The sequence below is a fragment of the Chiloscyllium plagiosum genome, chromosome 28 (genome assembly GCF_004010195.1).
Source record: "Chiloscyllium plagiosum isolate BGI_BamShark_2017 chromosome 28, ASM401019v2, whole genome shotgun sequence".
Lineage (NCBI taxonomy): Eukaryota > Metazoa > Chordata > Chondrichthyes > Orectolobiformes > Hemiscylliidae > Chiloscyllium > Chiloscyllium plagiosum.
In genome coordinates, this window is record NC_057737.1 from 48,657,466 (window position 1) to 48,672,876 (window position 15,411).

At 43.4% G+C, this 15,411-nt stretch overlaps 1 protein-coding gene across 1 annotated transcript in view; it reads left to right on the plus strand.

Annotated features, from left to right (window-relative positions):
• Positions 1-1,149: 1,149 nt before the first annotated feature.
• The window catches only part of LOC122563844 (collagen alpha-1(XXVI) chain-like), a 20,540-nt gene continuing 6,278 nt past the window's right edge, over positions 1,150-15,411 (plus strand). The window contains exons 1-4 of the mRNA XM_043718036.1: positions 1,150-1,237; positions 4,300-4,334; positions 5,585-5,629; positions 11,497-11,541. Of these exons, the coding sequence (XP_043573971.1) occupies positions 1,153-1,237; positions 4,300-4,334; positions 5,585-5,629; positions 11,497-11,541 (210 nt within the window). The 5' untranslated portion in view covers positions 1,150-1,152. The remainder of the gene's footprint in view (positions 1,238-4,299; positions 4,335-5,584; positions 5,630-11,496; positions 11,542-15,411) is intronic.

Sequence of the window (15,411 nt, forward strand, 5' to 3'; positions counted from 1 at the left end):
ACACAGGTCAGTGTGTTCAGGTGGTACACAGGTCAGTGTGTTCAGGGGGTACGCAAGTCAGTGTGTTCAGGGGATATGCAGGTTTTGGGAATATGGAGGTTAGTGTGTTTCGGGTTTACAGGTCAGTGTTTTTAGGGGTATGCAGGTCAGTGTGTTTAGGGGGCTACGGAGGACAGTTTATTTAGGGCGTACACTAGTCAGTGTGATTAGGGGGTACACATGTCAGTGTGTTTCATGGATATACAGATGTGTGTTCAAGAGGTATGCAGGTCAGTGTGTTCAGGGGGTATGTAGGTCGGTGCATTTAGGGTGTATTCAGGTCGGTGCATTTGCAGTAGATAGGTCAGTTGTGGAGAATCTACAGCAGAGGGCAGTTATTTTGGGAGTCCCATTGTGTGGAGGGAAAGCTCTTGGAGGGTAATGGGACTCTCTTGAGGTTGTAGGGGCTCCCATAGTGTGTGGGGAGCCTCTAAAGGGGGCATTGGCTGCCAGCTGCTGTCACTATTAGTGATGAGATTTGGCAGGATTCTGGGTGAAGTGTTGCTGCCCATTCGCCCCGATGCTGTTGGGTATCAAGCAGTGTCAAAAAGTGTGGTGCTTAGAAAGCACAGTAGGTCAGGCAGCATGTGAGGAGCAGGAAAATCATTAGTTCTTCATCAGGAATTTGGAGGGGGGTGGGTGGATGCCGGTGGACATAATTGTGGCAGGTCAATGGGGAAGGTGGAGCAGATAGGTGGGAAGGAAGATAGACAGTTCAAGTGGGCGGTGCCGAGTTGGAGGGTTGCATCTGGGATGAGGCGGAGGGAGGAGAGATCTGGAAACTGGTGAAGTCGATGTTGATGCCATGTGCTTGTAAGGTCCTGAGGTGGGTGAGGAGGTATTTTTCCTCCAGTTGGTGTGTAGCATTGATTTGGTGGTGGAGGAGGCCAAGGATTTGCATGTTCTTGGGGGAGTTGGTGGTTGGCCACAGGACAGTGGGGTTGTTTGGTATGTGTGGACCAGAGATGTTCCCTGAAACATTCCACAGTGACACTGGGTGACCAGCAACGTCAAGGAAGACAGACAATCAGAATATAATGATTACAATTCAAAACAATGACATTTCACCCAGTTACTCATGTTAATTATCTTTTCTCTCCAATTCCAGCTGAGATGCCAGTTTTTCCCACTGGGACTGAACATTTATTGAGAGGCCTTCCTGGTTTCCCAGGGAAACCAGGCCCAGCTGGAACACCAGGTAATGGTTACTCTCACCTTTACAAATATTTCCAGGAGGTTTTCTTTGTTAAACAGCTGGGTGGTTGATGAATATGTGGGTCAGACAACTCAGGTTGATCACCCACAGTGGGAATACAGCAGCTCATTGAAAGCAAGTGATTTTAATATTCCAGAGGTGGTGAAATTGAAGGGAGGAGCTGTTCTGGGTTCACATCCTCACACCTCGTGTGTCTAGCCTCAGACATAACATCATCAGAAGACTCAAGCTCTCATTAATCCAGGCTGTCCATAGAGTAGATTGGAGAGGAGTCATTCAAGACCCACCATAGCAACCAGCTTCAACATATCTGTTTGAATCTCAGAGCAGTAACCTCATGGTTTCCCCAGCTAGAGACAGTATATGGTTTTGAGAGATGGTGAGACTAGAGATGGGAATGCAAGATGGAAGAATAACCAGAGAATTAAGTTTTAGAACAATTTTTTTATTGCAAACTGAGGCATAAAAAAGGAGCTCCTTGCATTTATGTGGCAACTTTTCCTATCTTTAGGGCACTGAAGTATGATTTTACAGCCAATATTGCAACTCTTGAAGCACAGTCATTGTTTTACAGTAGGAATAACATCAGTTTATGCCCACCCAGCAAGAAACAGCAGTGTGGTAATGAGTAGATAATCTGGGGATTTTGTGTTGTTGGGTGAGGCATAAATATTGTTCAACATACAACAAGTATCTTCCCTGCTCTTCAACAAAGAGTGGGGAACATTTGGAGACTTCTCCTGAAAGCATCAGTAGACGTTTGGTCAGTTGTGAATTTAAACTTACTGTTAATAAATTTTTGTTTCCCCCCCCCCCCCCCCCCGCGGTATTAAGGTTCATGGCATTAGGTCACGTAATGATATAACTGGCACAAGAAGATAAATGACTCCCTGTATCAGTGTGCTTGAGGGAGATGGAAGTAATGTTGATGAGTGGGATTACAAAGTAAGATTGCTATTATTGAACTGAGCAATAGAACAGGAATGAGGGGCTGAATGATCTATTTCTGTTCCAATGTTCCTGGAAGGGACAGTGCTCCCAGTTCAAGATGAGCTTAATCAGAGGAAATGATGTTGAGTGTTCAGAAACAAGAGCTGCATTTGATACAACAATAGAGATTACACTTCAAACATATTTCCTTGCTGCAAAATTCTTGGCCTATCCTGATTTAGGAAAGGTGCTATGTGAATGGAAATGTTTCATTCATTCTTTATATTGTTATTGGGCAGAGGCTGTAATTCCTTCCCTACACTGACAGTATCTAGGCTTGGGCCGATGAAGGACAAATAGCATTAGCACCACACAAGTGTCAGACAATATCATCTCCAACAAGACACAATCTAGTAATTGCCCCTTGATATTCAATGGTGTCACCATCACTAAATCTTCCCTTGTCAATGTGCTAAGAGTCACTGTTGACCAGAAACTCAACTAGACTCACCATATAAATACTGTGGCTACAAGATCAGGCCAGAGGCTAGGAATACTGTGGTGAGTAAACCACCTCCTGACTCCCCAGCACATTTTACCATTTTCAAGGCACAAGTCAGGAGTGTGATGGAATACTCCCCACTTGCCTGGATGGGTGCAGCTCCAACAACACTCAAGAAGCTTGACACCATTCAGGACAAAGCAGCCCACTTGATTGGCACTATATCCACAATGCTCAGTAGCAGCAGTGTGTACTATCTACAAGATGGACTGCAGAAATCCACCAACGATACTTAGACAGCAGCTTTCAAAGTCATAACCATTTTCACTTCGAAGGACAAGAGCAGCAGGTACATGGGAACGTCAACACCTGCAAGTTCCGTTCCAAGACACTCACCATCCTGACTGAGGAACGTAGGAATAGGAATAGGAGTTGGCCATTCAGCCTCTTGAGCCTATTCTGGCATTCAATGAGATAATGACTGATACGTGGCCTCACTCCATCTTCTTTAATCCTTCAAACAAAAATTGATCTAGCTTAGATTTGAAATTAACGACTGATCCAGCATCCACTTGTGGACGAGATGAGAATTCCAAATATCTACCACTCTTTGTAACGGGAAATACTTCCTAACGTCTTTACCGAATGGTCTGGCCCTGATACTCAGATGATGCCCCAGACTAAAGGTTGGAAATATATCACTGTTCCTTCACTGTCCCTGGAATTCCCTCCCTAAGAGCATTGTTGTTTCACTTCGAGACTGGGAACTGCAGCAGTTCCAGAAGGCAGCTCACCACTACCTTCTCAAAAACAACTAGGGGCCGGCAATAAATGCTGGCCCAGCCAGGAATGCCCACATCCCATGAATAAATAAAACTTTCTCTCACCAACACATAGGTTCTGAAAGACTTATTATTCTCATTATGATTAGATTGGGCTGAAATATCCATTTTAATATCTCGCCTTTTAATGCCTGAATGGAATTTTTAGCTGTGACTTTAAATCAGCCATATCCCTCAAAATTTTCCAAGCTCCAAAATTCCTTTAAGAGTTGCTATGGCAATGCTAACAGCAGGTTTGAGACTGACCCTGGGCATTCAGTCTTCCTCGATCTGCTACACATTAACCTTACAGTTCCCTGTCCTTACCTGGTGCACTGCCAACGTGTAAATTACACTAGTCCTGAATGAGTTCATTCCTGATGAAGGGCTAATACCCGAAACGTCAATGCTCCTGCTCCTCAGATGCTGTCTGACCTGCTGTGCTTTTCCAGCACCACACTCTCGCCTCTGATCTCCAGCATCTGCAGTCCTCACTTTCTTCTGGCCTGTAACTGGCCAAACATGGACTACAATTCCATTTTCATTAGACACGGTGGAATGGTCATTAACTGCAAACTTCCATAAAGACAATATTCATTTATAAAGTAGCAACAGAAATGCTCAGCTGAACGTAGGTATGAAAGGTGGGATTAACCATAAATCAACAAAAAAAGCAAACTTAGTTCTGAGTGAGTAATGTGTAATTATAATTATTTTCTAATTGTTGTTCACTCTATTTCTCTAAATCAATGATGGAAATCTCTGTGTTTTGTTGTTGTTTGTTTATCTAGGACTTCCTGGACCTCCTGGAGCTTCCGGACCTAAAGTGAGTAATTTCCCAACAAATTGCTCATCCAACACATTAACTCTCATAGAAACAACGCTCCTGTCGCAGACACATTGCAGAGTAACATCCCATCAATTCACGGTTTCAAGTCTACCCTGTGATGGTTCGTTGAAAATTCTCCATTCAGTTAACAGTTGCTACACCCAGCTTGCTCCCTCAATTATCAGCTTTCCCTTACACTCCCCTCCCATGAGTAACGATGTGGAGCGCAGGCTGGACTGTCAACAGACAGATCTTCTCATGAACACGGCAAAATAGTTTGGATTGCTCAATTAATGAATCGCTGACAGGGACACATGGGCCAAATGGACACCTGTATGTTGTAAACACCTCTAACTCCCCTCCCTTGGTGCAGTCCCTACCACTAGATTTGCTCTCACATAGGGACACCCACAGGTCAGCTGAGAAGGGTGGGGCATGTGGTTGACGATAGATGGAAGAATCACAGAACAGCTACACTGTAGAAGAAGACCACTCAGCCCATCATGCTTGCATCCATTCTAGGTGGCTAGAAGAATGCAGTCTTCCATTTCTTCCCAGACCCACAGCAGATAAGTACTGACTGCAAATGCAACTTTGGAAAGATTCAAGTAACCCTGCAATAATTCAGTGACGAGGATCTGATGTTATGAACCTAACAACCTTTCTATAAGACCAGGGAGTTGATTGAAATATTTATCCAAGTCAGTTACCAAAATATCTCTCGATGCAGGCCATCCAGGTGGGCAGAGTGGCAATGCCCCATTTCTATGAAGGGGTGAGCTCAGTGCCCACTATCAGTTTCAAGTCAGATAGTGATGATGCTGACTCAGAATTTGTCAGGAATCAGGTTTCAATCTGTGCTGCAAATGATTGGGCAGGGAGTTCAGCTTATTCTGAGCGGTTGCTATAATCTTCTGTATATCACTATACAGAAGAGATATTAGCTGTGGTTCAGTTAGGAGCACTCTCACCTCTGAGTCAGGGCATTCAGAGTTCAGGCCCTCCACTGTGACAGGAGCACAAATTTCTCAATTGGCTTCCAGAGCAATACCCAGAGGGTATCTAAGGGCTGTCCTTTTGCAGACGTAATGACCAATTAGCAAGTCAGCAGTTTTGAGGGTTACAATCTTGGGACTGGACAGTACGGAAGAAGCTATTGCTCCTTGAGAGCTTCCATTATAAGAGTACTGAGTGATCATTCAACATAAACAATAAAATCATTTGTGTTTCTTTTTGTTAAATTCTAGGGCAATCAAGGCACGCCTGGTCCAAAAGGGGATCCAGGTGACAGAGTAAGTGCAAGCTTCTGATTTGCTGCTGGTTGGTTTTGTTGTAGTACGTGGAAAGCCCTCTTTGGGCAGAGATCAGTTCACTTGCTATATCCACGACAGAATATGATCAAGTGCAGGAGAGAAGGATTCATCTCTTTGCTACAGATTATTGGTATCCACTATAGATGGTGAAAACTTTCCCAATGGTGAATACTTTCTACTGATAAAGAAAAGAGAGAATTTCATTTATATAGTGCCCTTTATAACCACTGGATATCACAAAATGACCAACAGCTAATTAAGTACTTTTGAAGTATTTGCTTGTTTTAGTAAAAATAAGTAGATACAAATGACCACATTTAGTTCTTTACTTAAGGTTAACTGGAAGGAGAAGGGGATCGGAGGAGCTGATGGCCTTGTTGTATTATTGCTGGACTGTTAATTCTGTTAAATTTCTGGGGACCCAAGTTCAAATCCTTTAATGCTGAATGGTGAAATTTGAATTCAATAAAAATCTGAAATTAAGAGTCTGATGAGGACCATGGAGCCATTGTCAATTGTCCTAAAAACTCATCTGGTTCACTAATGTCAATTAGGGAAGGAAACTGCTATCCTTACCTCAGCAGGACTACATGTAAGCCCAGACCCACAGCAATGTGGTTGATTCTTAACTGCCCTCTGGGCAATTAGGGATGGCAATAAACACTGGACGAGATAGTGATGCTATCATTCTATGAATGAATAAATAAAATGTATGATGTGTGTGATCAGTATTCCAATCAATATTCCCTATTTTGTAAAGCTCTAAGCATTATATAGTCTGCATGACACTATATAGTCTGCATAAAGCCATTAGTGGATTGTAATACTAGCCCCTTTTTGAGATAATTGCAGACCATGTAGCAACTTGTGGTCAGGCATTGTGAAATTCTTTAACGAAGTGAACTCTAGCAATTTTTTTAAGCTTGGTTAGGTAGGGAAGTAACATTTGCCTTTTTAAGTCTTCATGATGGTTGGATTTCTATGCATGGATTCCTTCATAACCCAATATGGTAATGTGTTCTTATTGTTTCTGGTTCTCATCTTTCTCCATTATGCCTCCTGGTTTTTCTCTCCTTTTAGAGTTAGAATCTGGCTGGTATAGTTGTAAAAAAAGCCAAGAGGATTCCTTATAATGTGCTTAGACTTGCATGGATCATTTGCCAATCTTAGAATGAGAAATGAGGCTGAGCCATTCTGGAAAGTATACAGAGAGGAGGCTCTCGGCAATAGCAATCTCAACATATTAAGGGAAGGTGATAGCCTAGTGGTGGGAAGGTGATGTCCTAGTGGTATTATCATGAGACTATTAATTCTGAGTCCTAGATAATGTTCTGAGGGGTTAGATTCAAATCCAGCCACGGCAGATTGGGAATTTGAATTCAATGAAACAAAAATCTAGAATTAAGAATCTACTGATGACTATCAAATCACTGTGGATTGATGGAAAACCCCATATGTTTCACTAATGTCCTTGAGGAAAGGAAATCTGCCATCCTCACATGATCTGGTTGACATGTGACTCCAGACCCACAACAATGTGGTTGACTCTCAGTTGTCCTCTGAAATAGCCTAGCAAGCCACTCAGTTGTACCAATTATGGCACAATCTTAAATAAATGAAACCAGATGGATCACCTGGCATCGACCTAGACTCCGGAAAAGACAACGGCAGAAACAACCCCGTTGACCCTGCAAAGTCCTCTTCATTAATATCTGGGGGCTAGTGCCAAAATTGGGACAGCTATCTCATGGACTAGTCAAGCAACAACCTGACATTGTCTGTAAGGTATGATTTTGTGAATATGACTATGTCCCAGATACCACCATCACCCACCTCTGCAGGGTCTGTCCTGTTGATGGGACAGCATATCTCCAGTGATACACAGTTAGAAGGGAGATTCCTTGGGAGTGCTCAACATTGACTCAGGATCCCGAGAAGTCTCAAGGCTTCAGATTAAATACAGGCAAGGAAATGTGCTGATTACCACATATCATCCTTGGCTGATGAATTGGTATTCCTCCATGTTGAACAACACTTAGAGGAAGCACTGAGGATGGCAAGTGCACAAAAGACATTCTGGGATGGTGATTTCAATATTCCCCACCAACAGTGACTCAGCAGCAGTATGACTGATCGAGCTGGTCGGGTCCTAAAGGACATAGCTGCTAGATTGAGTCTGCAGCATGTGCTGAGGGAACCAACAAGAGGGAAAAACATACTTGACTTCATCCTTACCAATCTGCTGCCTCAGAGGCAATAGACAATAGACAATAGGTGCAGGAGTAGGCCATTCTGCCCTTCGAGCCTGCACCACCATTCATTATGATCATGGCTGCTCATCCTCAATCAGTATCCTCTTCCTGCCTTACCTCCATAACCCTTGATTCCACTATCTTTGAGACCTCTATCCAACTCTTTCTTAAATGAATCCAGAGACTGGGCCTCCACTGCCCTCTGGGGCAGAGCATTCCACACAGCCACCACTCTCTGGGTGAAGAAGTTTCTCCTGAGCTCTGTCCTAAATGGTCTACCCCGTATTTTTAAGCTGTGTCCTCTGTGGACCACACCGTGTGTTGTCTGGAGCAGCCACCGTGCATCAAACCTTAAAACAAAATCACTTTTCACTTCAATTGACTCTCTTAGAACTAAGTTGTCAAATTTTGGAACCTTGGTATCTTATTAAGGACAGGTCAATCTGATTGGATGTTAAGGAGAGTCACAGTTACTTGCCCTTATCACAGATTGCCCAGATTCCCTCTATAGAACTTGTAATGCATCTGCCCACTCACCTAACTTGTCCAGGTCACCCTGTAATCTCCTAACATCCTCCTCACATTTCACCCTGCCACCCAGCTTTGTATCATCAGCAAATTTGCTAATATTATTGCTGATACCATCTTCTGCAAAGGCTACGGGCCCTAACAACATTGCAATAATAGTCCTGAAGACTTGTGCTGCAGAACTTGCTGCTCCCCTAGCCACACTGTTCCAATATAGTTACAACACTGGCATCTGCCCGACAATATGGAAAATTGCCCAAGAATGTCCTGTGCGTAAAACACAGGACAAATCCAACTCATCCAGTTACCGCCCCATCATTCTACTATCAATCATCAGTAAAGTGATCAACGATGTCATCAAGTATTATCAAGCAGCACTTGCTCAGCAACAACCTGCTCAGTCATGCCCAGTTTGGCTTTCACCAGAGCCACTCAGATCCTGACCTCATTACAGCCTTGGTTCAAACTTGGACAAAACAGCTGAATTCCAGAGGGGAGGTGACAGCAACAGCCCTTGACATCAAGGCTGCATTCCACTGAGTGTGGCATCAAGGAGCCCAAGCAAAACTGAAATCAATGGGTATCAGAGTAAACTCTCTGATGGCTGGAGTCATATCTGACACATAGGAAGATGGTCATGATTGTTGGAGGTCAGTCATCTCAGCTCCAGAACATCTCTGCAGGAATTCCTCAGGATACTGTCCTAGACCCAATCATCTTCAGCCGCTTCATCAATGATCTTCCCTCCATCATTAGGTCTGAAGTGGGAATGTTTGCTGATGATTGCATAATGTTCAGCACCATTCATAACTCCTCAGGAACTGAAGCAGTCTGTGCCAAATACAACAAGTTCTGGACAATATCCAGGCTTGGGCTGACTGGTGGCAAGTAACATTCGCGCCATACAAATGCTAGTCTATAACCATCACCAATAAGAGACAGTCTAACTATTACCCTTTGACATTTAGTGGTGTGACCATCACTTAACCCCCACTATCAATCCCGCGGGAGTTATCATTGATCAAGAAGCTCAACTGGACTCACCACACAAACAGTTGCCACAAGAACAAGTCAGAGGCTGGGAATGCTGCGGCAAGTAACTTACCTCCTGACTTCCGAAAGCCTGTCCACCACCTACAAGGCCCAAGTTGGAAGTATGTTGGAATACTCCTCACTTGCTTGGATAAGCGTAGCCCCAACAGCACTCAAGCAGCTGGACACCATCAAGGACAAAGCAGCCCACTTGATTGGCACTACATCCACTCCCTCTACCACCGACGCTCATTAGATTAGATTACATTACAGTGTGGAAACAGGCCCTTCAGCCCAACAAATCCACACCGCCCCGCTGAAGCGCAACCCACCCATACCCCTACATTTACCCCTTACCTAACACTACAGACAATTTAGCATGGCCAATTCACCTGGCCTGCACATCTTTGGACTGTGGGAGGAAACTGGAGCACCCGGAGGAAACCCACGCAGGCGCTGTGAGGCAGTAGTGCTAACCACTGTGCCACACTGCCGTTCAGCAGCAGCAGTGTGTACTATCTACAGGATGCACTGCAGAAATTCACCAAATGCTCATGCAGCATCTTCCAAACCTAAAAACACTTCTATCTAGCAGGACAAGGGCAGCAGATCCTCTCCAAACTACTCACCATCCTGACTTGGAAATACATTGGTGTTCCTTCACTGTTGCTGAGTCAAAATCTTGGAATTCCCTCCCTAACGGCATTGTGGGTCAACCCACAGCAGGTGGACGGCAGCGGTTCAAGAAAGTAGCTCACTGCCACCTTCTCAAGGGGCAATTAGGGACAGGCAATAAATGCCCAGCCAGCAATGCCCACATCCCACAAAATGAAAAAGTGAAAAAAGTTTCAAGATGAAGATTGAGAAAGGTTTAAGTAATGCAAAGATCAAACCAATAGGAAAAGGAGGGAAGAGAATGGAAGATAAACTAAAAAAGAATGATAGACAAACAGAAGAGTGGCGCAGATACTTTATTTGGTTAAAGTTTTGCACAAATTAATCAAACAATGCCAAACTAATCAACAGTAAAATACTATGAACTTATAAAGAAATTAGGGTAAAATTGAACTTCAATAAAGATGTAAACATTAGAAACAAGGGAAAGGATGACACTAGATGTCAAATTTCAAATCAACAATCAGGAATGCAAAGTGAAACAATTAAATTAAACTGTCGAGGAAAGTAAAAATAAACAGTGCAGTATTCCACAACTCAGAAAGAACAGTACATGGACCAGGATGGGAATAGGGCCATGAGGTATTCATAACTAGTGACAATGAAGAGGCAGAAATATTGAGTAGTTTGTTAAAATTTCCAGAGAATCTGCTAACTTTTAAAAAGCATTTTCAGTGGTCTGTAGAAAGAATCACACAACAGGATTTTACATTTTCAAATTACTTTCCCTCAGTATTTACCAGAGAGAATAACCAATATAAAGGGTCATTAAGGAAGAAATAAAAAGAATGGAGACAATTGATAAACCAATGAAACTTGGAGGATAAAGCCCCTGATCTGATGGATGACATATACCTACATTAAAATATTAGAGAACATATAGTGTAGTCACCGATGCATACACATAATGGCCAAGTGGTATTTTTGCTTGATTAGTAATACAGAATTGGGAACCATTCTGAGGAAATCCTGCCAAAGTAGATGGTGGAATTTTCATTCAATAGATCTACAGCGATCAATTGTAGAGAACACCTAACTGCAAAAATTAATTGTACTAAACTACAATAATTTATCTCACCAAACTATAATAAATAATTATGCCAAGTTATAATAGCCCATTTTCTCTTGCTTTCTATCCTCTAATTCCTTCTCCTGTTTGAAGCATGAAACTTTATTCTCTTCTCCATATTCTACCACACTGTAGTTTGTCAGAATACTTTCACGTAGGTAATTATTGAACAAATCCTGATTATTTTACAATTTTCAGAGGCCTCTGGAAAGGCCTGAGTTGCTGAGTTCTCCTGCTGCCCTCTAAGAGCAGTTTTGCTTCATGAATATATTATGTTGTTCTATCTACAGGGCCAACCAGGCTTGCGTGGTGAGAGTGGCTACAGAGGTTTACCAGTAAGTTCATCTCATGTTAGAGTCAGTAACCAATACAAACAGAGTCTGGTACATTATTTCCCAGTTGGAATCAGCAAAAGGCAGTGTGTAGAGATGAAGAAGAGCATTGAGTTGAAGATAGGTCCTTGGGAAACTCATTCCTAATGAAGGGCTTTTGCCCAAAATGTCAATTTTCCTACTCCTCAGATGCTGCCTGACCTGCTGTGCTTTTCCAGCACCACACTCTCAACTGTAATCTCCAGCATCTGCAGTCCTCACTTTCACCTTGGGGAACTCTGCAAGTGCCAGTTCCTGACTGTGAAAAGAGGCCATTACTGGAGGTACTTGGCCTACAGTCAGTGAGTGGAACCAAATGGGTGCAGTTCCCAGTGGCTGAATAATGGAGGAGAAACATTGGAGAAAGATACCATGGTAAACCATGTCAGAGCCTGCAGAAAGGAGGAGGAGGGGTAAAGCACCAGGCTGCCAGCTACCAATGTGTCATTAGTGACTCTAAATGATGCTCTATCAGTCAGTGTTCATACCACAGCATCAGCCCAGGACTGGCACTGCAATGATGTAAGTTCCTGATAGGGTTCTGTCTGCATTAACACTTGTTCGCCCAAAAATTGATCCCATCAGCTCAAACCATGGAAGAGACTGAAATGTGAGGTTTAATCAAATGCACATGTCACAAATTCACATTTCTGTGTCTACTACAAGATGTTTGTGTATGAATGTGTGTGTGTTTGTGTGTGGGTGGGGGGATGCTGATGATGGAGGTGTATGTCATGCTAAATGGTCCTGCAGATATGTCTTACCATTAATGCAGAATGCTCTGTAGGTCTGGCTTTTACAAATGCCTTTCACACACGCTCATTCTGTGCCAATCAGTTTAATTGACCTGAATCTATCTGGGACACTGTAAAGCTGTGAGACATAATAAATTGTATGTCATCACCGTGAGGACCTGGTGCTAGTACCTCCCACCTGTCAATAGTCTTGGATATTGAAACTTTTGAACGCTTTCACCCTGATGTAATGATTCTCATCTTTTATATAAATGATTATGTATCACTCTGAAATCCTTTTGAGAATTTCAATGAAGCAGGATTCCAGTAGCTTCTTTGAGGTGAGAGAATCCCAGACTCAGAGCCAATTGCAATATCAGAGATAGCTTCTCCCATTCACTGCCACAGAAGATAGGCACTATCCACAGCAGTCAGTTCCCTGGCACTGCCAGTCCATTGTTGGTCACCTCCCTGCCAACCACTCCTTCAGAAAAATCTGCTGTCCTTCCTCCAATACCCATCCACCCAAACCAATACTTGGACACATCCAAACTGCCCACTACATAGGAGTCTTCCCACAAGCTAGCAATATCCACCAACCTTAGATTAGTTGAACAAGCTATTCAGTCCCACTCTTGTGGAATAAATAATTGTACAAACTTAACAAATAGCAGCAAAGTAGACCCTTCAACCTATCAAGCCTCATCCACCATTTAATATGATTATAGGCATCACCTCCATTTCCCCATATCTCTCAGTTCCTTGAGAGGTTAAAAATCTGTTGATGAGAAAGTGAGGTCTGCAGATGCTGGAGATCAGAGCTGAAACTGGCCCTTTGGCCCAACCAGTCCACACCGACCCTCCGAAGAGTAACCCACCCAGACCCATTTCCCTCTGACTAATGCACCTAACACTATGGGCAATTTAGCATGGCCAATTCACCTAACCTGCACGTCTTTGGACTGTGGGAGGAAACCAGAGCACCTGGAGGAAACCCACGCAGACAGTCACCCGAGGCTGGAATCGAACCTGGGACCTGGAGCTGTGAGGCAGCAATGCTAACCACTGAGACACTGTGCCACCCCAAATATGAATGGCCCCTTATCCTGAGACTGTGACCCTCCATTCCACTCCTCCCCAATCCCCACTCACCACCCACCCCACCCACCCCCATCCCCACCCAAATTATGTTTTGGATTTCCCAGCCAATGGGAATGTATCCTGTCAATGCCTATGCTTTCAAGACCCATGAGAGTCCTGTACATTTTGATTTGATTTGTTATTGTCACATGTACCTAGGTACAGTGAAAAGTTTTGTTTTGCATGCAGTGCAGGCAGCCCATTCCATATAAAGTGAATTAAGGTAACAGAACGTAGTGAATAGGCGCACAGAGAGTGAGATCAACACTAAATTTAAAATTTGTGAGGTCCATTCATAACAGCAAGGAAGAAGCTGTCCTTCAATCTATTTGTATGTGTATGCAAACATTCATACCTTCTGCCCGACAGAAGAAGATGGAAGACAGTATAACCAAGGTGGGAGGGGTCTTTGATGATGTTGTTTGCTTTCCCGAGGCAGTGGGAAGTATAGGTGGAGTCAATAAATGGAAGGCTGGTTTTCGTGGTAGACCGGGCTGTGTTCACGACTCTCTGGAGTTGTTTGCAGTCTTGGGAAGAGCAGTTGCCATTCCACACTGTGGTGTCTCCAGATGGGATGCCTTCTATGGTGCATCTATAAGGATTGGCAAGAGTCCTTATGGACATGTCAAATGTCCTTAGCCTCCTAAGCAAGTAAATATATTGTTGTACATTTTTGTAGCTTGTTTGTTTCAATAAGATCAGCTGATTCTTTAAAATCGCAGAAAATATTGGCCCAATTTATTTATTTATCTTCTTATCACAGGTCCTGTCATCCCTGGGACCAGTTTAGGAATCATTGGTTCTGGTGTTGGCATTTGAAATAAGAATCTAGCCTACCAATAAGGTCACAGCTTCTCCACCCCCTTCTCATCCAGGTGAAACTTTCCAATCAGATTGTCTAACTGAAAGGATGTTATGCAGAGAAAGCAAAATTCAGAGATTTCTTTTTGACATTCTGGTCAACAGAAGGAGTGGTTAATGTGTGGAAAAACATGGAAGGGATGTGCAGAGGGAAATTTGGAATATTTGGACAAACTCTTCACTGATTGGAGCCACACCTAGAACATAGGAAGATGGTTGTGGTTGTTGGAGGTCAGTCATCTTAGCTCTAGGACATCTCTACAGGATTTGGAGATGCCGGTGTTGGACTGGGGTGTACAAAGTTAAAAATCACACAACACCAGGTTATAGTCCAACAGGTTTAATTGGAAGCACTAGCTTTCAGAGCATCACTCCTTCATCAAGTGGTTGTGGAGGACACAATTGTAAGGCACAGAATTTATAGCAAACATTTACAGTGTGATGTAACTGAAATTATACTTTGGAAAATACCTTGATTGCCTGTTGGAATACCATGATAGTTTCACTTCTTTCATGTGTAAATCATAAAACTTTTTTTAAAAAGTTCTATTCTCAGCAAGACAATATGTTGAATCTCTACAGGAGTTCCTCAAGGTGGTATCCTAGGCCCAACCATCTTCAGCTGCTTCATCAATTATCTTCCCTCCTTCATAAGGTCAGATCGAGGATGTTCACTGATGACTGCATAATGTTCAGCACTATTTGTGATTTCTCAGACATGAAGCAGTCCATGTTCAAACGTAACAGGATTTAACAGGATTTGAACTATATCGAGGCTTGAGCTGACAAGTGAGAAACAACGTTTGTATCACACAAATGCCGGGCAATGAACTTCTTCAACAAGAAAGAATTCAATGATATTACCATCACTGACTTCCCACTATCAGCATCCTAGGAGTTACCATTAACTGAAGACTCATCTGGTCTAGCCATATCAACACAATGGCTACTTCCGCCCCCGCAGCTGCTGTCATCACAACCACTTCCGACCCCACTGTCGCCACTCACCTGAACACTGCTGACACCGCCCCCTCTGGCATGGATCCCACTGTCACCACCTCCAGCCACCAACCCCCCTTCCCCCCCCCCCCCCACGCCC